A 16,588-nucleotide genomic window follows, 5' to 3' on the forward strand; every position below is an offset into this window, starting at 1 on the left:
GACCACCGTGATGAGCCATCTTTGTCTTCAAGTCGATTTGAAGATCCCATCATGTTGCCGTTCCGCCTCGTCTCTGTCAACCACGACCACCATGAAGAGCCATCTCTGTCTTCTGAGTCTAGACTTTTATGAGTTTTATAGAAAATTGATGCTTAGGTAGCCATTAATTATCCCATTTGGAGTGGGTTTATAAGCCTGATTTTGTCACTTTCTCATTGTTTCTTTGATAGTTATATCTGATCAAACACGCTACCACTCCCTTTATGTATCTAGTTATATATTTATGGCCCTTGTATTCTCATGTGAAGATGTTCCTTGTCTGACTTGTGATTTGAACAGATTGTGGAGGGGATGATCAAGAGATCAAACAGGAAATGGAGAAGCAGTTTGTGGACCTTCTATTAGTTGGATATGTCAATTCTTAACTCGACGATTATAGTTTCTTGATATTCTATCAGTTATCCACAGCCACAAATGGCAACTGCAAACTTTTGTCCACATCCACAAACGATAACCATTTTCAGCATCCACAAACACGTATACACATATGCATATCAGAGAGACTCGCTTATAAACAGTAACTCATAGACATATTGTCTTTTGTCAAGGTTCAAAGATTCAAGGAATGTGTTCGTTATTGGAGATTCGGGTTTGTTTAGTTTCAAATTGTGTTAGTTATTGCTTGGTTTAGTTTGGTTAATTTAGTCAATTGTGGGTTGCAATTCGAAGGGTTCAAACTTTTTGTTTGGTATGTTTGGTCTACTGTCAACAGATCGATATCTACATCCATTCATATTTACAATACTAGTCATTTTATGTCTAAGACTCAAGTGTGTATTCATTCTGTCTAAGACTCAAGTGTGTATTTTTTTTTATTCTCTACGGTTTGTTTGTCCATATTTTTTTAACTTTTTCTTGTTAGTATTTTTTGTCCACGTTTTTTTTGTATTCAGAAGTTTGATTTACAAATTATGTAAAATATATCAAAATGGATGTTAAAATATAAATATTTTTTTATATAATTTATTATATGAGAGAAAAAAACTAAATGTTTATTATAAAACTAAAAAACCAACAAACAAATACATGGATGAGACAGTTATTTAATAATATTGAAAAAAAAGAAAAAGTGGTCCACTGTTAACTAGCCTCTTGTTTCCTTTAACCAAGCAAAAGATATAGTTATGTATAAATACAAAGTGAGAAAGAGAACAAAGTGTGTCTCTAGCTATAAGTGTTTTATCTTTATTTTGACAAAAAAGAAAACAATGTGTCTGACAAGGTAACGTACTCTATATACTTCGAACTTCGGAAATAATTCTTACCAAAAATGCAAAAGGTAAAAGACGATATAGGTCGTTGTGGTACATACAATTGAATTCAAAAAATTCTCCACCGTGGTTTGTTAATATATAATTTTATGTAGAAATTTTTTTTATATAATATTAGAAAAGATAAATTCTTCGTGACCACCTACCGATTTCCCACTAGCTCAATAAAATTCAATTATTATTATTATCCGCTAGCAAGCAATCAATGTACAGTGGCCATATTTGCTTATTTTCCACACTCTTTGTCATGTAATAATTAATTACTAATTTTCGATACGATTTAAGAACAGCCAAGCTAAGTTCTGTTTCTCATCCGGACAGAGCTCAAAAATCTTCCTACATGGGTTCTATCGACTTGCCTCAAGCTTCATCGTTCAAGGTTTTATCTCTAATATTTTTCTTTTAACGTAAGAAAAAATCAAACCAATTAATCATCACGACAATACATGATTATATATGTTGTTATCAGGGAGGAAGTGAAACATTTCTCCGGGATGTTCTTGAAAGTATACTGAAAACGTATTTAAGGAAGAATCCGATGGCAAATACGGTATGGGAACTAGTTCAGTCAGTGGACAACGAAAAGGTCTCCTACGACCACTTCTTTTTCAGGACATTCAAGGTACCAACACTTTGCGTGCTCATTTCTGATCAACAAGCTTGTGTTTAAGTATCGAGTTTGTATTTTTTTAGGCAACAAAGTATATTAAGAATTTGAGGGCATCATTTTAGGTCGATGGTTATGGAATAGATTCTCTGTCGAGCTTTTTCATGGATTATGGATATACAATTGGAGGCAGACTTGATTTTCCAAAGAAGCATATACACGTTCTCTGGCTTTCTCCTCCGGAGATTCACATCCCTGGTGATGGTCACCATCTAGGCAACGGCCCTTTGCCACGAATTGTTATAGCTGAGCTTCTTGTGGACGAACTAAGCCCTGAATCACAGGTATTGGTGACAACAAACATAATGTTGTCATTATCAGTCTTCAACATATCTAATTCTTAAAATACTTTATGGTTAATGTTGGCATTTATCCAAATTTATGGCTAATTAGGAGATAATAAGGAAGTATTTGAAACCAGAAGGTGGTAAGCAAGCCATTCTTTCAAGCACTTTGGGATCTTTAATTTGGGAGAAGCCAACATCCAACGACTTTAATCAACTTGCAAAGTATATATCTGATAACTTCCTAATCAATAACTTTTAGTCATTACATTTGATGGTTATAGCTTATCAATAATTGAATTGTATGTCTGAATGGTAAAGAGAGAGTGAATATGGAGCATGGGCGCTTTTCCACGGCTACACACTGAACCATCTTGCTTTTGCGGTCCATCGACTTAAACATCGTTTTAGTGACATTAAATGTGTCGAAGAGTATTTCAAAGAAAAGGGATTCAAACTCAACGAAGACGGAGGAGATGTGCTCAAAGGTTTTCTTCACTTCTCTTGAGATTTTTCATTTGAATGCTTCTATTCTATAACAATTATTTAATTAGATGAAAAATTATTTCAGTGAGTGAAGATGGTCTACTGCTACAAGTGTCGTTAATGTCGGAGAAGCATGAGGTTGAGTTTGCAGATCGGGTAACTGAAACCATCACGGCTTCATACATAGAGTTCGTTCAACGTCTAGTTCTTCCAGAGTTCAAAGATGTGCCCGGTGATGAGGTAATTAAGAAGCGATTTACATTAACTGCATCTTACAATAGTATGAGACATTTTTCACTTTTTTCTTGTGATACAGATCAAAGAATTTCATAGACGTGAGGGTCTCGAGCAAGCTAGCGCCTACCACATTATGGAAAGCACCCGTTTCACAGCACAAGATTAAAACCAGTTGGCTTGTCTCGTTCTGCTCACCATGTCAGTGTTGTGTATCTTTAGTTGTCCGGATGCTATTTGGACCATCTGCGTGGTAGATCTTTATGTTCTACTTTTGTTGTGAACTGGTGGTAACTTTTGTTGTTTGGGAGTCGATGAATATAGTTATCGATGAATAATTGAAAACAAAGTGTGATCGTTTGGGAGTCGTTTGGTGTGTGGTAGTTGTTGTGTACTTGTGTTTTCAAATTTTAAATATAATAACTGGCTCAGTGAATCTATAGCCTTAGTTCATATAGACTAATTGGTTGAAAATCTGGTCTCGTTTTAAGTTATTTTGTTTTAAAAGAGTTAACTTATTCTTTTGTACAGTTGATTTGTATAACTGATGGTAAAACAGTAACAATATGATTTATTTATTTTTTTAACAGTAACAATATGATGTAGAAGTTGTATGCTTTCATTAATGTATTTATAAAATGATTGATATATAAAATTATTACATCTTTCTAACTAGTATAAATATAATTATATTTTATAATATATATATATATATATATATATTTTCTAATTGAAAATAATGAATAACATTTAATTATATTTAAAATTTTGAAATAAGTTTAAATATTTAATTGTAAATTTACTTATTTTTTAAAATATAAATATAACTTTTGGATACAAACATAATTTTGATACTATTAAATAAAATAAATAAATTGTTTTTAATTTTTATATTGTTTTAATGCAAATGCTCTACTAAAATTTCCATATGAGAATGTTGAACAAAATGTACTTAGAGAGTATTTGCATCTTCTAAGTCTTTTTCTAAATGATTTTTTAATAATTTTTGATTGGATAATAAAAAGTATAATGTTTTTGCAAATTTTTGCCAATCAAACCTTTAATACAAACAATAAAAACGAAATCAGCATATCCATTTACACAAACAATTCCTTGGGGAGATGACCATAACCACACCAAAGCTCCTTTGAACAAAACAGCATATCCATTTCCTTTCGTATCATCATCATTATGGTTGTATACAGACAGTATATAGATGACTTTTGTTTTCTTTTAAGCCTAACTCGTCCACGAGAATAGCTAGTGGGCTAGTGGCCATGTGGAGAACCAAGATTTATAATCTACTTCAACATTTAAGCAAAAAATATATATATACATTTAAGCAACTTTTTGAACGATCTTCCGATCATTTTTCGTCCATGGCTTCCTATTATTCATTGTCTATTCTTGATACGCTGTTCATATAGTCATATGCTGTCAATCTGTCATTCATACTACTACATCTAATATCTTAACTACACATGTTTAAGATCAAACTCAGTTCATGAAAAACATGTAGCTACATTTTAACTATACAATTCAAAAAAAAATCAATATATTTTGCAATACATATGAAATCGACTTAGAAAACAAAATAGCCCATAAGCACGTATGGTTTCATTTTCATATTATTTTCAATTACAAAGAATATTGAATGAAAGTGTTTAAAAAAAAGAATATGGAGTGAAATAAATCACTCTTGTAACTTATCGTTCAAATAAAAAATACGTAAAATTCAAACCAAGTTAGCCATATAAATCACACTAGCAAGTAGTAACCAGTAAAATGTTTCCCATCACATTAAACACGTCCGAAACAGATCGCATATATCTCATTTTATTCGACCGTACACGACTATTTACGCACACGAAAATGAGGTTAAAAATTTGATGGACTTTTTGTTGTTGATGTGCTGGACCATAATAGCACGAGACTACATGTGTTGCACTTCCACCTCGTCCCCTGTCAGATTTATTAGGCGCAAATTTTAACAATGAAACCATTGTTCATGTATATATGTCAAGTTCAAACAATACTAAGCCCGTCAAGCTCAAAAAGAAGTAACATATCAAGTTAGATGAACTTTAAACTTAAGAACAATTGACACTAAGTAGATTTGTCATATTTTTTTTATATATTAGTTCTTTAATTCTCCAAATACCAATTTGAGATTTCATTCATTAACATAACACACAGTATAACTTATATACTAATTTATTATCTTAATGTCACCATTACGTACATAACTTAGGAGTATAGACGTAATATTCGTAATACAAGGTTCAATCCACCACCCGATCCGATATTTAAACATTAAGGTGGTTTTGATCCGCATTTGGATCCAGATAATAAAATCAAGAACTTTGGATGGGTTATAACCCAAGCCTTAAACAAAACTAGTTTAAACAAAACTACTCGTAGGAAAAACAAACAAATTTAGATTTTTATTTTCTGAATTCATCAAATTGCATAATCCGAATAATAAGGACAGCACTACACTATCATGTGAATGAACAAAAGTAAGGTAATACTTTATTACACCACTGGACATTCACAGTTTTCACGAAACCAAACCAAAAGAATCTGATGTCGACGGAAAACAAAAGAATGGGTCACTTTTAAAATTTCCTTATTTTCGTCAAATGTAGTACACAGGGATTGTTTGTGTCACAGAAGGAAATATTGTAGCCACTTGCATATAAATAGACTACAAAGGTGATTAGAGAGCATCTCCTGTCCAACTTGCGAACTCATGCACACTAGGATCCGGTTTTTCTTTTCTTTTTGAGGTTAATTAATATTGAACCACAATCATCATGTTTACATAGAGAAGTTATGAGATCTTACTTGTCGCATAATGGCGGTTGCATAACATGTTTATATCACTATGTTTTTGTTTGTTATACGTTTCTCTAGTATTTTCCCTAATATAAAGAGTAACTTTTTATTAAATGTAACATTGAGTTGTTTTTTTTATTTCTAAAGAGGCCTATGGATTGGAAAAAAATGTTAGTCAATAGACTTGTTTGAACTCAGCTGATTATAAACCACAAGTGTGATCCCTCTTATGGCAAAACAGCACCTTTGTCTCACTCTTCTTACCAAACACTTAAACAAGCAAAAGGAATCGTTTTTTTTTCTTGTAACTTTTGTTTTTCACAATTCCATAATTTATCCTTTATAAAAAGTGACTCTTGTGAGTCTCAACATTTACAGCAATTGACTCAGCATTTTAATTTACAACATTCACCAATGGAAAACTCAAACATTGATTCAGAAGTTTTCTCTTGGTTTCAGAACCAGAACCAAAACCATTGCCTTAAGTTTCATTCTTCTTGCTTTCCTCCGACCTCTCAATCTGCTCTTTATGGTATTCATCTTTTCCACCGTTCTTGATTTTGGTTTTGTGGGTTTGCTCCAATGCACCTTTTGTTTAGTTTTGACCTCTGACGAATCTTCATTGTCAAATTGTATCCACTCTGAGTTTAAAAAGTTTGAAACAAAAAAAAAAGTTAAAACTTTGAACAACTTCATGTGACATAGAAAGATTCTCTTCTTAATTTTCGTGTCATTGTGGATTATTGAATCAAAATTTTGGTCACACATTCTTCTTGATTCAGGATCTAGCTCAATGAGCAACACGGAGACCAACACTGTGGACGAAGACGACGTCTGTGAGAGCTACAAGATGCGTGAGACAACCAAGAAACGGAAGCTGACACCAATCCAATTGTGTTTACTAGAGGAGAGTTTCGAAGAAGACAAACGACTCGAACCAGACAGGAAGCTCTGGCTGGCCGAGAAGCTGGGTTTGCAGCCGACCCAAGTCGCTGTATGGTTCCAGAACAGAAGGGCTAGGTTCAAGACAAGACAGCTAGAGCTCGACTGCGACTCTCTTAAGGCTAGCTATGCTAAGCTCAAGACTGATAGGGACATTCTCTTTCGACAAAACCAAGCCCTCGAGAACAAGGTACATTTATTCTTAAAATGCGAATTTTACAAGTTAAACATTTTGATGAAACACTCAAACAGGTTGCTCTTCTCAAAGAGAAGCTGCAATTCCAAGAGAAACTCGAAACTCAGTCTATGGAAGCCGAGAAGCTTGGGGAAGAAGGTAGCTCGGTGAAAAGCGATAATACGCAGTACACTGAAGAAGAAGAAGGCTTGGGAAGTAATCAATACAGCTTCCCGGAGCTTGCAGCTCTCGGATTCTACTATGACCCAACAATGAGTGCTTCAAATCTAGGGTTGTGAGCTTGTAACACTCTAGGTCTACATCCCGTGTGGCCCAAGATAACTTATCTGCTTCTTTCTTTTTCTTAGGGTTCATATTGAGGCGAAATAAACGTTGAATATTTTCATGGTTGGTAATAAAAAATTTATGAATAAAGATATTAATTTTCTTGCAAGTTAAACGTACGTTATGTTATAGCCATCCATGGTGTTAAAGTACTACGACCTTTCATAGAAGTCGACCGACAATACCATATTTTTCAATGACTAGAGAATCCAAAGGTTGTGTGTATTTTTTCAAATGATATGATGTGATCATTTAGCTGTCCAAATGTATATACACTACGGCTGATAACATGTTATATGCTACATTTCCAAATAGTCAATGATTGAAATAGTAGAAAGGAGAATTGATTCTATCATTTGAAAAGGACTAGCATTATTTGATTTATGATAATACAACAAATTAGTTTGTGAAATTGAAAATAGACAGAACTCTTCTTTATCCGAATCACGACCCATGGCGATGTTCAAAACTCAGCACAATCTTTTGAATGGCCACGTGTGCGGATCAGATGACTCGGATCCAGATATTTCTGCCGTCCACGTCAGTGTGGGACCTTTTAGTACAACACACATAGATTTTCTCTGCATTAAAAATATCGAGTTAAGGTCAGACAGACGACACGTGGCAAAGTATGTTTGGAAGTGCTGAAGGATTGGAGTTTTATGGGTCCATCGATATGTCATGTCTCTCTCTCAACTTCTCAACATGTGGACACTTCAAAGTAAAAGTGGAGTTACTATGTGGGCCTTCTTCCGATGTTAAGCCCATTTACTTTAAGCCCAAGAACTCAAATTAACTTTAGCCAGTTAGGTTCAAACTACGTCGTTTAAGTCACTGTGCAAAGCATCAGAGACGGTCGAGTAATGGCCGAACACGGTGGGATAACTCCGGCTCCGGCCGATGAAGAAGAACAAGTGTGGAGCTGGGGCGCAGGAACGGACGGCCAACTAGGGACTGCTAAGCTGAAAGACGAGCATATCCCGCAGCTTCTCTCGCTGACGTCACTTGCTTCCATATCCATGCTCGCATGTGGCGGCGCTCACGTCATTGCCTTGACTTCTGGTAACCCTCCCTTCAAATCTTCGATTAAGTATTCTTCTGATCCGACATTTAAAGTATGTTTTTTTTTTTAATTTGCAGGTGGTAAGGTGTTGACATGGGGAAGGGGAAACTCTGGTCAATTAGGACATGGGGACATGCTCGACTCTTCTTTGCCAAAACCAGTATCTTTCTTCGACGACTATGTTGTAACTCAAGCCTCAGCTGGATGGAGCCACTCTGGTTTTGTTTCAGGTAAACTTAACATGGAGGTTTGAAACTGCTTAGGAGGCAAAGAGATTGATCTCCCTTTTGTGTTTTTTCTTGTGTGTTAGATTCCGGTTGCCTTTTTACATGTGGCTGGCTCATTTGGTCAGCTTGGTCATGGTGATAATATGTCACTTTGCTCTCCAGCTAAAGTCTCTTACTTTGCCGACAAGAGTGTGAAGATGGTAGCTTGTGGTATGCGCCACTCACTTGTCTTGTTCGCTGGTAAAAACATCTGATACTGCTGCATTCACCAGCTCTTCAATAAAAGTATGTTTTCTCATTTGATTTTTCTTGTCTTCTTCAGGAAATCAAGTATGCGGATTCGGATCTGGGAAACGCGGACAGCTTGGTTTCTCATCGGACAAAACTAAGTCACTAGTAAATCTTCCATGTCTTGTCTCTGGACTAGAAGATGTTGAGATTGTTCGTATAGCAGCTAATGGAGACCATAGTGCAGCTATCTCCGGTTAACTCTTTAAGTCTCTCATGTTCAGTTCCTTTTTATTTCTCGAATCATGCGTCTGTTTTGTTAAACTCGTATTGCGATGTGCTTGACCAGCTAATGGACAGATGTTCAGTTGGGGAAGAGGATTCTGCGGCAGCCCTGATGTTCAAACCCCTCACTGTTTTCATTCATCTCTTTCTTTCAGAGATGTTGCTTTAGGATGGAATCATGCTCTGTTACTAACCGGTAATTTCTGTGTAGATGCAACAGTTACCTTCTATTAGCTCATTCAACTCATTTCCTCTGCTCATGGACTTGTTGAACAGCTGATGGCGAAGTTTCCAAGCTTGGTAACACCCTTAATAAACAATTCAAGAAGCAACAAGTGCAAGTAGATTCCTCTGAACCTCTCTTGGAAAAAGTTGCAGGGTTTGATGGAGTTAAAGTCGTGCAAATTGCAGCAGGAGCAGAGCATTCTGCTGCTATAACAGGTAAACGGGGAGAGGAGCAATTCCATCTCTTTGTTCTTCAGACTTTCTGAGTTGTTGACAAACAAACCTGTGAATATGCCTTTGCAGAGAGTGGAGAAGTTCAGACATGGGGATGGGGTGAACATGGTCAGCTAGGTCTTGGAAACACCAATGATCACAACAATCCTCAACTGGTGAGTCTAGGAAGTATAGACCAGCGGACACAAGAGACCAAAGTATATTGCGGAAGTGGATTTACATATGTCGTACGGCGAATACAAAAGCTTTCTTCATCATAGAAATGGATGTATCATATATCTAATGTGTGTAACATTGTACAATGTGAGAAGTCAATTGTTTGCATTATTCTCGTCAGAGGAATAGTCATTACAATGATGAAAATTGAGATATATAGATTTTTTTCTTACTTTCTTGTTTTTTCAAGATTAAAAAACCTACAGCTCTACTGCTTTCCCTGGCTACCTTGCTCTACTTGAAAGTGAAAATTACAAAAGAAACTAAAACCCTAATGATTCAGTTCAATGCTCCATGGATGGTGGGATTAGCAATGACCTCACGAGATGATGAGCAGATTGTTTTCATATCCATCACAAGTAACAATGGGTCGAAGCGGGTCCACTTTCCACTGGCCATCAACTACAAACTTTATCTGTGAAGAAAATGTAGCGAGGCTAAGAACTTGGTTTGGCTCATAAACTGGTAACATATTAGACGCAGATACTGCTTTGATTGAATGATCTAACCTGGTATTTTCCAGGATATAGCTTCAGCGACAAAGAGAAGACTCCGTTCTGTGCTTTCTTCATTTTCCTCTACTTGCAAAATGATAAAACAAATTAAGTACAAGTGAATCACTTAGATTAATCCGTTTGTTCCTTAATCCATATGAACTCACCTGAGTTGACCAACCGTCAAATGAACCCGTTAGTAAAACTTCCGAGGCTGAGTTAGGCCATACTATGGATGCAGTCCGGAGTAACCGTAAAGCTCTCCTTGCATGATCTATTTTTCTCTGTTTCTCCCTTACAATCCTCTGTGCGTCTCTAGAAGAAAAAGAAGTTAACCAATGTGAGAGACAATAGCATAATCTTCTCCCTTTTCACATAAAGTAATGAGAGCATAACATACATTATAGCCATAGACATCTTTCCTTCGAGAACAGCTAGCTTTGCCCTCGTAGACCGTAGCTTGTTCTGGGCATATATGATTTCATTCTCTTTGAACTCCCAATCATCATTGAGGTTCTCCAAGTTTCCAGATTTTATCTCACTATCCTACATGAAATCATAAACCAAAAATAAGCCAAATGTTAATCATTTATAGAATCGCTACTATTTTGATCAGTCAAATAGAGAAAGGATTCTAGGTCCCATCCGTTCAAACAATCACACACGAAGACATGAAAACATACGTTACCTTGCTTGTTACAACTTCATCAGGAGGAGACCTAAGGGATTGAAGAACAGAAGAAAGTTCTGACTGGAGATTCTGAAGACGGCTTTTGATATGAGTTGTATTTATATCTTCAGAGTAAGATGCAGTTTTGTCTTTTCCGTTTGAATCCTTATTCGTATCATCCTTCTTTAGACCAACCAAGCTACTTGAAGATATTTCAGCAGCTGTACAAATGTTTATGGCTTTAGATCTTTGTTTACTGAAATCATTATATATGACAGAAATCACTGCCATACCTTCAAAATCTTCATCAGTAAAGCCAGCTCTCCTCATACTCCATGTTCTCCACGTTTCTGATGTAGACGAATTGTTTCCTGAAACTGGCTTGGCTTCTTGATACCTACTTTGTCCATATTCCCCTGAACTTCTACTACCGTCGACTTCTTGAAACTCACTAGCTGTCTTTTGTAAAAAAAAGTAGGCAGCACCTCACGACATAAACAGTTTATTCGTATGAAGTGAACAGCAAAGCTTATAACAGACAAGAAAACATACCACAATAATTGAAGAACGAGGAAGGGAACCATTTAGGGTGATATCATCATACATGGCACCATTGCTTTCTCCTTTCCCACTCAAGTTTATCCCTAGACTCAAATTCCTTTCTTTCTCCAATCTGGTCAAAATGCCTTCAATTCCACTCTCATTCTTACCATCTACTTCTCTGATAAAACAAAGCCTATGTTAACTAACATTCTCAAATGCATATAATAAGAATTTAGAGGACTCACTCTCTTGAAGATGAAGCATTCGAGGAAAGATTATGAAGCTGTTTCTCAATAGGCAAGTCCCCTAGCACGACGTTCTTCTCTTTTACTCGGACCTCCTCTTCTTGTTGTTCATCCAAGTCCCATCCCATTGAAAGCCACCCACCTTGGTTTACGATTCTCTCCACAAGATCAAATCTTTCGGACCTGATTAAATCCTTCTTGCTCGGAAACATGCCAGGTTTCTCAGAATTCTTCATGAACTCCAAAATCTCAGTTTCCAGATCCTTATCGCTATCCCATCCCAAATCTTGGTTATTGCACATCCTCAGAACCCCACTGCGCCTAAAGCAACAACCTTTCTTCCTCAGCTTGACCTCAAGAAACCATTGAACAGGCCCACAACTTTTCCCATCAGCTAAGAGACTCAATTTCCCCGAACAAATGGGATTGAAGGCAGAGAAAGAAGATAGAGGCAAAAGGGTATCGGAATCAATCAGCGAATTCATATAAGCAAAAGAAGAAACGGGGCCTGAGTTGAGAGAGACCATCTTTGGAGCATTTCGTCGAACAGTTTCTGTGCGCTTCTCTATCAAGCGGTCCTCATATCAAAGAGGAGAGGTGCTAAGAAGAAACCGTACTTTCTAGTAGTGAATTAGATTTGCCAAATTCTATCTGTTTCAAATAAGGAAAAGAAAAACAAGAAAGTACGAGAAGAAGAAGAAGTCATGTGACCGCACAAGAACCAAAGCTTTTCAATCTGAAAAAACATTAAAGGAGTATGCTTTATTCGGACGTTAATCAAATTCCAAAGATCAAGTTGAGGTAAGTTTCTTTAGATTCTTAGTTTGTTAACTTTTTTTTTTTCAGCTTATTTGGGTTACCACTTTTAAAGCAAGTGGCTTTTTAAAACTAAAAAAGGGTCGAAAAACTCTTTTATCCAAAGACTCTCATCGACCATGAGCTCACGTCTCAGTTAGTGCTGTTTGGATGAGAACACCTAAACCCATATTTGACTATCTGAAATGGCTCTCATGGAGAGAAAAGGGATCATATTGATTTGATGGCTACAAAAGAAAAACAGAAGTTCATAACACCAAAGAGCACTTGACAAAAGTTCGAAACCCAAACAAGGACACGCACCCAAAAGTCAACAAGGCAGAAAAGCTAAGACGCAACAGTTACGTTTGAGTCTTGGTTGTTGTTGTATGAATGGCCATTTCCTCCACCACCACCACGTCCCCTTCCTCTGTTGTTGTAGTGGCTCCTTTGGTAACCGTTTCCACCCGAATTGTCATAAGATTCATACCTCCCATTCGAGTATCCTCCACCACCACCACCTCGACCTCCCCGGGGGGCATTGGAATGACCTCTTCTAGCACCTCTATGACCTCTCTGGTTCTGGTGGGTTCCACGTGGCACATACTGTTGCTGATAATCTCTCTTTGACCTCCCTCCTTCCACCTGAGTATAGCCTTGTTCCTGCTGTCCTTGGACCACCTCTCCTTCCGTCACTGACTCATCCTTCAAACCCAAAAAGGAAGAGTATTGAGCAAAGATTCATAAAGATGCTTTTTGAGCTCTACATTTACTGGAATACCTTTGGTTGCTCAGATTGATCGTTTACAGCAGATTCTTGTTCTTTGAAGTTTGATGCGTCTTCTTCCTGCAACCAGAAACACATCAGTCCCACAGAGAGTTTTGCCAAAGCGAACTCAAGCGAAGGATGTATGTTCTCTACATCACATAACGAGGCACTCAGAAATATGTCTTAAACATTCACTAAAGTGAAGAGAAAAAAAACTGTCACGGTTATCAATCACTACTCACATGAATAAACCAGAATATATTAACAACTCATAAAGTAGAGTTCTCAGAAACCATAAGAACAATGTAACAAATCAACTTAAGAATGCACTTCTCTACCCTATCCAAACAGCTCAGCTCAGCTCAAGAATGCGTCTTCTTCTGTTGTATCACAGCACAAGCCTAGAGAAACTCATGACTCCTACACAAAAAGAAACTCGATCTGGGATCACTAGTCTCCTCCTTCGCGGATCAACTTAGAGCTTAGCATCTCATAACAGAAAGAACTACATGCATTCCACCTAAGAAATCCACTACCAATTTGATAACTAACAAAGAACTAACAATAAGCAGTTTAGCTTTAAAAAGAACGTATTACGAAACAACAATGCAGCCCTAAAACAAAGTCTCACAAACAAACAAAGAGAATTCAGATAATCAAACCATTTCAACGATAACCATTGAGAGATCCCTCTCCAAATCAAAACCTAAGTGAATACCTTTTGCTCAGTGTCAGCAGGGACTTGGTAAGAACCGTAGTTACCAGCAGCTGCAGCCGCTGCTTCAACAGGAGCAACCATCTCAGGAGTAATAGTGAAGTAATTAGAACCCATAATCTTCTTCAACTTCTCTCTCAATCCAGCATCTGAAACACCACAAATCCCAATAAGTAAAACCAAACCAAAACTAAAACAAACATATAAAAAAAAGAAACAAACTTTGGATTTTTATTACATGAAACATTGCAGTTGGAAGCAATCGGCTGGTCCGAGTTAGCCAACCAAAGCTTAGCGTGCTCGACGCAACGCTCCAAAGCGTTCTTGTGAGACAAGAACGAATCCGCAGGCCTAGATACCATCATAGTCCACAGCTCCGAAATCAAATCCAGATCCTTATCACATAACAGATCCGTGGACTCATCCGTAACCGTATCGTAAACCAAACAGCAACCTCTCTCGTGCGTCCTCGTCAGCATAATCGAAGCCAACTCGTTCTGCGACTTCACGTCGAAGAGCGAGCCAAAGTACAAGAGATTCACCAAATCCTCCAACGTCTTCGCTTCTTCCTCCTCGGGAGCGTCAGCTACGTGAGCTTGATCGTGGTGGTGAGTAGTGGCGAGGGTGATTTCTTCGGAGACGGCGGCGGAGAGAGGAGCGCGGAGCTTGTCGAGCTCTTCGATGAGGATGAGGACGGAGGGTTTGGAGCGGAGGACTTCTTGTTGCTCCTTGTTTAGGGTTTTCCCCTGAGAGATCGATTCTTCCATTTGAGTGATTCGGTTGAGTTTCTTGCGGAGGGCGCGGAGACGTTTGTTGATGAGTCCCATCACTGGTCCTTCGCTGGCGTCTGAGGAAGCTGTCGCAGTCGCAGTCGCTGTAGCGGTAGGAGCCATGGTGTTGGATTTGTGTAGGAGATCGGTTGGAGCGGCGGAGAAAGTGACCACCGTTGAACAGCGGCGGTGAAGAAATGAGAGAGATAGGAAGAGAGGATGATTAGGGTTTTTCTGAGAGATGTAAGTGTATGTGCTATGTGTTCTTAAATATAATTGGATAATTGATACTAAGGGATAAAATCAAGGAAAAGAAAATCAACCGAAATTACTCCTTAATTTCTAGATAATTAAAAAGAAAAAACTACTCTGTTAGATTTTTTAGATTTTTGATAAACTATTTTTCCGCGGATTAGATTTTTTAAAATTATTATGTACTAACAATTTAGGTGGTTCTTGAAAATAACATACGAAAGTTGCAAATTTTATTTCTTACAGATGAAGTTACACTTTCTTTTCCTCTTATTTTTCTACATTTCTTCAAAGAAAGTATTTTGCATAGTGGATAATGTCATTAGAGCATTTTTGAATGATTGTGGAATTTTAACTGGTTTTTTTTTTACAATATGCATAGTGGATACTGTCATTAGCATTCGATTGTTTTTTTTTTTTGGTAAAATGTTAAAATATTATTACCAATTTTCAATTTTTGACAGACGATACAATAGATGACTAGTAGCGGAAATAAAAACAACAACACAAACAAACTAAAGACAGCAAATAAAGGCTCGGACTGATTAACAACGCAGCACAACCGGTTAAAACAAAGTAATAGCGAGACGAGGTAAGACCTAACAACCCTGAAACTAGATGAGAAGACCGGCCGGTTGCCACGAGCACTGAGAGAAGGGCGCCCTCAAACCCTGAATGCAACAGTTACCTACAGCTTCTAGCCGATAACCCAGAGCGAAGCAGAGCGCAGAATCCAACCACGGACACAGAGCAAGCAAGATAAAAGAGACCACCGGCGGTACGAGGAAAAGCCGAAAACCAACAGTGCCGTCGTTCCGAGGTTTACGCCGGAGATTACCGCCTCCATTGCATTTCTCGGGGACAGTATACACTCATTTAACCACAACCCGAAGAGAATATGGGTCGGTAGACGGACAGCTCCTCCGGAGGCAACTAAACCGAAGCCACGCTCGAGCCCCCGCTGACTTACTATCACACCAGCAAAAACACAGTCGAGCAAAAACACATTCGATTGTTTTTATTGTACAATTTAATTTTTTCAGGTTAGTGATGCTCGCATTTGTATTTCTCTGGAGTCTTGTGTGTTGGGAGTTGTTGTAGGAATCAATGGAAATTCAGCCGATATGAATTAACATTTCTGGTACATCGTAACATGATGTTCTAACGTTTACACATACTCTAATTTTTCAAGATACTCCTTTTTCATTTACCACTAAGAGCTTGATTGGTTTCCCCGCTACCACCCGCAAACGCAGCTTTTGCGGTTGGTAGCGGTTGACAGCGTTTCGAAACAATCATATAAACCGCTACAAATCGCTTCAAACCGCTCCGAACCTCTTAAATTCAAAAGCTGGTTCCAGCTAGCGTTTGCGGTTGCGGGCGGTTGCGGGAGGATAATTTTTTTTCTTTTTTTTAAAAACCATATAAATACAAAAATAAAAATATTCAATAAATTTTTTAAAATGGAATTATAAAAATACTAAAATATATCTATTATATTTTAATTAATATTATAAAATTTTAAAATAAAAATATTTTCTATAATTTTAAAAAT

At 37.4% G+C, this 16,588-nt stretch overlaps 5 protein-coding genes and 1 long non-coding RNA gene across 8 annotated transcripts; 4 read left to right on the forward strand and 2 right to left on the reverse strand.

Annotated features, from left to right (window-relative positions):
* The first annotated feature begins 1,471 nt into the window (after positions 1–1,471).
* On the forward strand, positions 1,472–3,442 carry LOC103840674. Its single transcript, XM_009117186.3, has 7 exons — positions 1,472–1,710; positions 1,801–1,953; positions 2,064–2,282; positions 2,392–2,507; positions 2,604–2,770; positions 2,854–3,008; positions 3,085–3,442. Exons 1-7 carry the CDS (start codon positions 1,672–1,674, stop codon positions 3,169–3,171), a joined length of 936 nt encoding a protein of 311 aa, XP_009115434.2. The 5' UTR covers positions 1,472–1,671; the 3' UTR covers positions 3,172–3,442.
* A 74-nt stretch (positions 3,443–3,516) lies between these two features.
* Positions 3,517–7,411, forward strand: LOC103840675 (homeobox-leucine zipper protein ATHB-54). Of its 2 annotated transcripts, none has more exons than XM_009117187.3 (3): positions 3,517–6,372; positions 6,623–6,972; positions 7,035–7,411. In XM_009117187.3, exons 1-3 carry the CDS (start codon positions 6,255–6,257, stop codon positions 7,254–7,256), a joined length of 690 nt encoding a protein of 229 aa, XP_009115435.1. In that variant the 5' UTR covers positions 3,517–6,254; the 3' UTR covers positions 7,257–7,411. The 2 variants fall into 2 exon arrangements, with proteins under 2 accessions (XP_009115435.1, XP_033135715.1); XM_033279824.1 differs by lacking the exon at positions 3,517–6,372 and adding an exon at positions 6,382–6,513.
* Positions 7,412–8,103: 692 nt separating this feature from the next.
* Positions 8,104–9,948, forward strand: LOC103840679 (ultraviolet-B receptor UVR8). The gene is given in 8 exon segments (XM_009117192.3): positions 8,104–8,364; positions 8,443–8,595; positions 8,676–8,700; positions 8,702–8,832; positions 8,915–9,076; positions 9,170–9,301; positions 9,382–9,546; positions 9,634–9,948. Coding segments are annotated over 8 exon segments (1,158 nt in total). The 5' UTR covers positions 8,104–8,165; the 3' UTR covers positions 9,825–9,948.
* Positions 9,869–12,515, reverse strand: LOC103840678 (protein PTST homolog 2, chloroplastic). Of its 2 annotated transcripts, none has more exons than XR_004451300.1 (8): positions 11,733–12,515; positions 11,497–11,665; positions 11,238–11,403; positions 10,963–11,165; positions 10,675–10,820; positions 10,442–10,589; positions 10,290–10,361; positions 9,869–10,195 (listed from the first exon to the last, which is right to left on the reverse strand). XR_004451300.1 is itself a non-coding variant. In XM_009117190.3 (8 exons), the coding sequence occupies exons 1-8, from the start codon at positions 12,257–12,259 to the stop codon at positions 10,100–10,102; spliced, it is 1,524 nt and encodes a 507-aa protein (XP_009115438.1). In that variant the 5' UTR covers positions 12,260–12,515; the 3' UTR covers positions 9,869–10,099. The 2 variants fall into 2 exon arrangements, 1 of the variants encoding a protein (XP_009115438.1); XM_009117190.3 differs by having other exon boundaries at positions 10,290–10,358.
* On the forward strand, positions 12,398–16,243 carry LOC103840677. The gene is made up of 2 exons (XR_627704.2): positions 12,398–12,533; positions 16,077–16,243. It is a non-coding gene; the product is annotated as an uncharacterized LOC103840677 (long non-coding RNA).
* On the reverse strand, positions 12,735–14,995 carry LOC103840676. Its single transcript, XM_009117188.3, has 4 exons — positions 14,250–14,995; positions 14,015–14,160; positions 13,309–13,374; positions 12,735–13,232 (listed from the first exon to the last, which is right to left on the reverse strand). Exons 1-4 carry the CDS (start codon positions 14,902–14,904, stop codon positions 12,876–12,878), a joined length of 1,224 nt encoding a protein of 407 aa, XP_009115436.1. The 5' UTR covers positions 14,905–14,995; the 3' UTR covers positions 12,735–12,875.
* Positions 16,244–16,588: the final 345 nt, after the last annotated feature.

This window comes from Brassica rapa, chromosome A09 (genome assembly GCF_000309985.2).
Source record: "Brassica rapa cultivar Chiifu-401-42 chromosome A09, CAAS_Brap_v3.01, whole genome shotgun sequence".
In the NCBI taxonomy this organism is placed as follows: domain Eukaryota; kingdom Viridiplantae; phylum Streptophyta; class Magnoliopsida; order Brassicales; family Brassicaceae; genus Brassica; species Brassica rapa.

Excerpts from the sequence above, each read along its gene's own strand:
- LOC103840674 (XM_009117186.3), top strand. The coding sequence starts at position 1,672 with ATGGGTTCTATCGACTTGCCTCAAGCTTCATCGTTCAAG. Across the intron at positions 1,954-2,063 it reads TCTTTTTCAGGACATTCAAG|GTCGATGGTTATGGAATAGA; the intron begins GTACCAACACTT and ends GCATCATTTTAG. Across the intron at positions 2,771-2,853 it reads CGGAGGAGATGTGCTCAAAG|TGAGTGAAGATGGTCTACTG; the intron begins GTTTTCTTCACT and ends AAATTATTTCAG.
- LOC103840675 (XM_009117187.3), top strand. The coding sequence starts at position 6,255 with ATGGAAAACTCAAACATTGATTCAGAAGTTTTCTCTTGGTTTCAGAAC. Across the intron at positions 6,373-6,622 it reads CTCTCAATCTGCTCTTTATG|GATCTAGCTCAATGAGCAAC; the intron begins GTATTCATCTTT and ends TTCTTGATTCAG. Across the intron at positions 6,973-7,034 it reads ACCAAGCCCTCGAGAACAAG|GTTGCTCTTCTCAAAGAGAA; the intron begins GTACATTTATTC and ends ACACTCAAACAG.
- LOC103840676 (XM_009117188.3), bottom strand. The coding sequence starts at position 14,904 with ATGGCTCCTACCGCTACAGCGACTGCGACTGCGACAGCTTCCTCAGAC. Across the intron at positions 14,161-14,249 it reads TTCCAACTGCAATGTTTCAT|ATGCTGGATTGAGAGAGAAG; the intron begins GTAATAAAAATC and ends GTGGTGTTTCAG. Across the intron at positions 13,233-13,308 it reads ATCAATCTGAGCAACCAAAG|GATGAGTCAGTGACGGAAGG; the intron begins GTATTCCAGTAA and ends TTGGGTTTGAAG.
- LOC103840678 (XM_009117190.3), bottom strand. The coding sequence starts at position 12,259 with ATGGTCTCTCTCAACTCAGGCCCCGTTTCTTCTTTTGCTTATATGAAT. Across the intron at positions 11,404-11,496 it reads CTCGTTCTTCAATTATTGTG|ACAGCTAGTGAGTTTCAAGA; the intron begins GTATGTTTTCTT and ends TTTTTACAAAAG. Across the intron at positions 10,359-10,441 it reads TTGACGGTTGGTCAACTCAG|AGGAAAATGAAGAAAGCACA; the intron begins GTGAGTTCATAT and ends TTTTGCAAGTAG.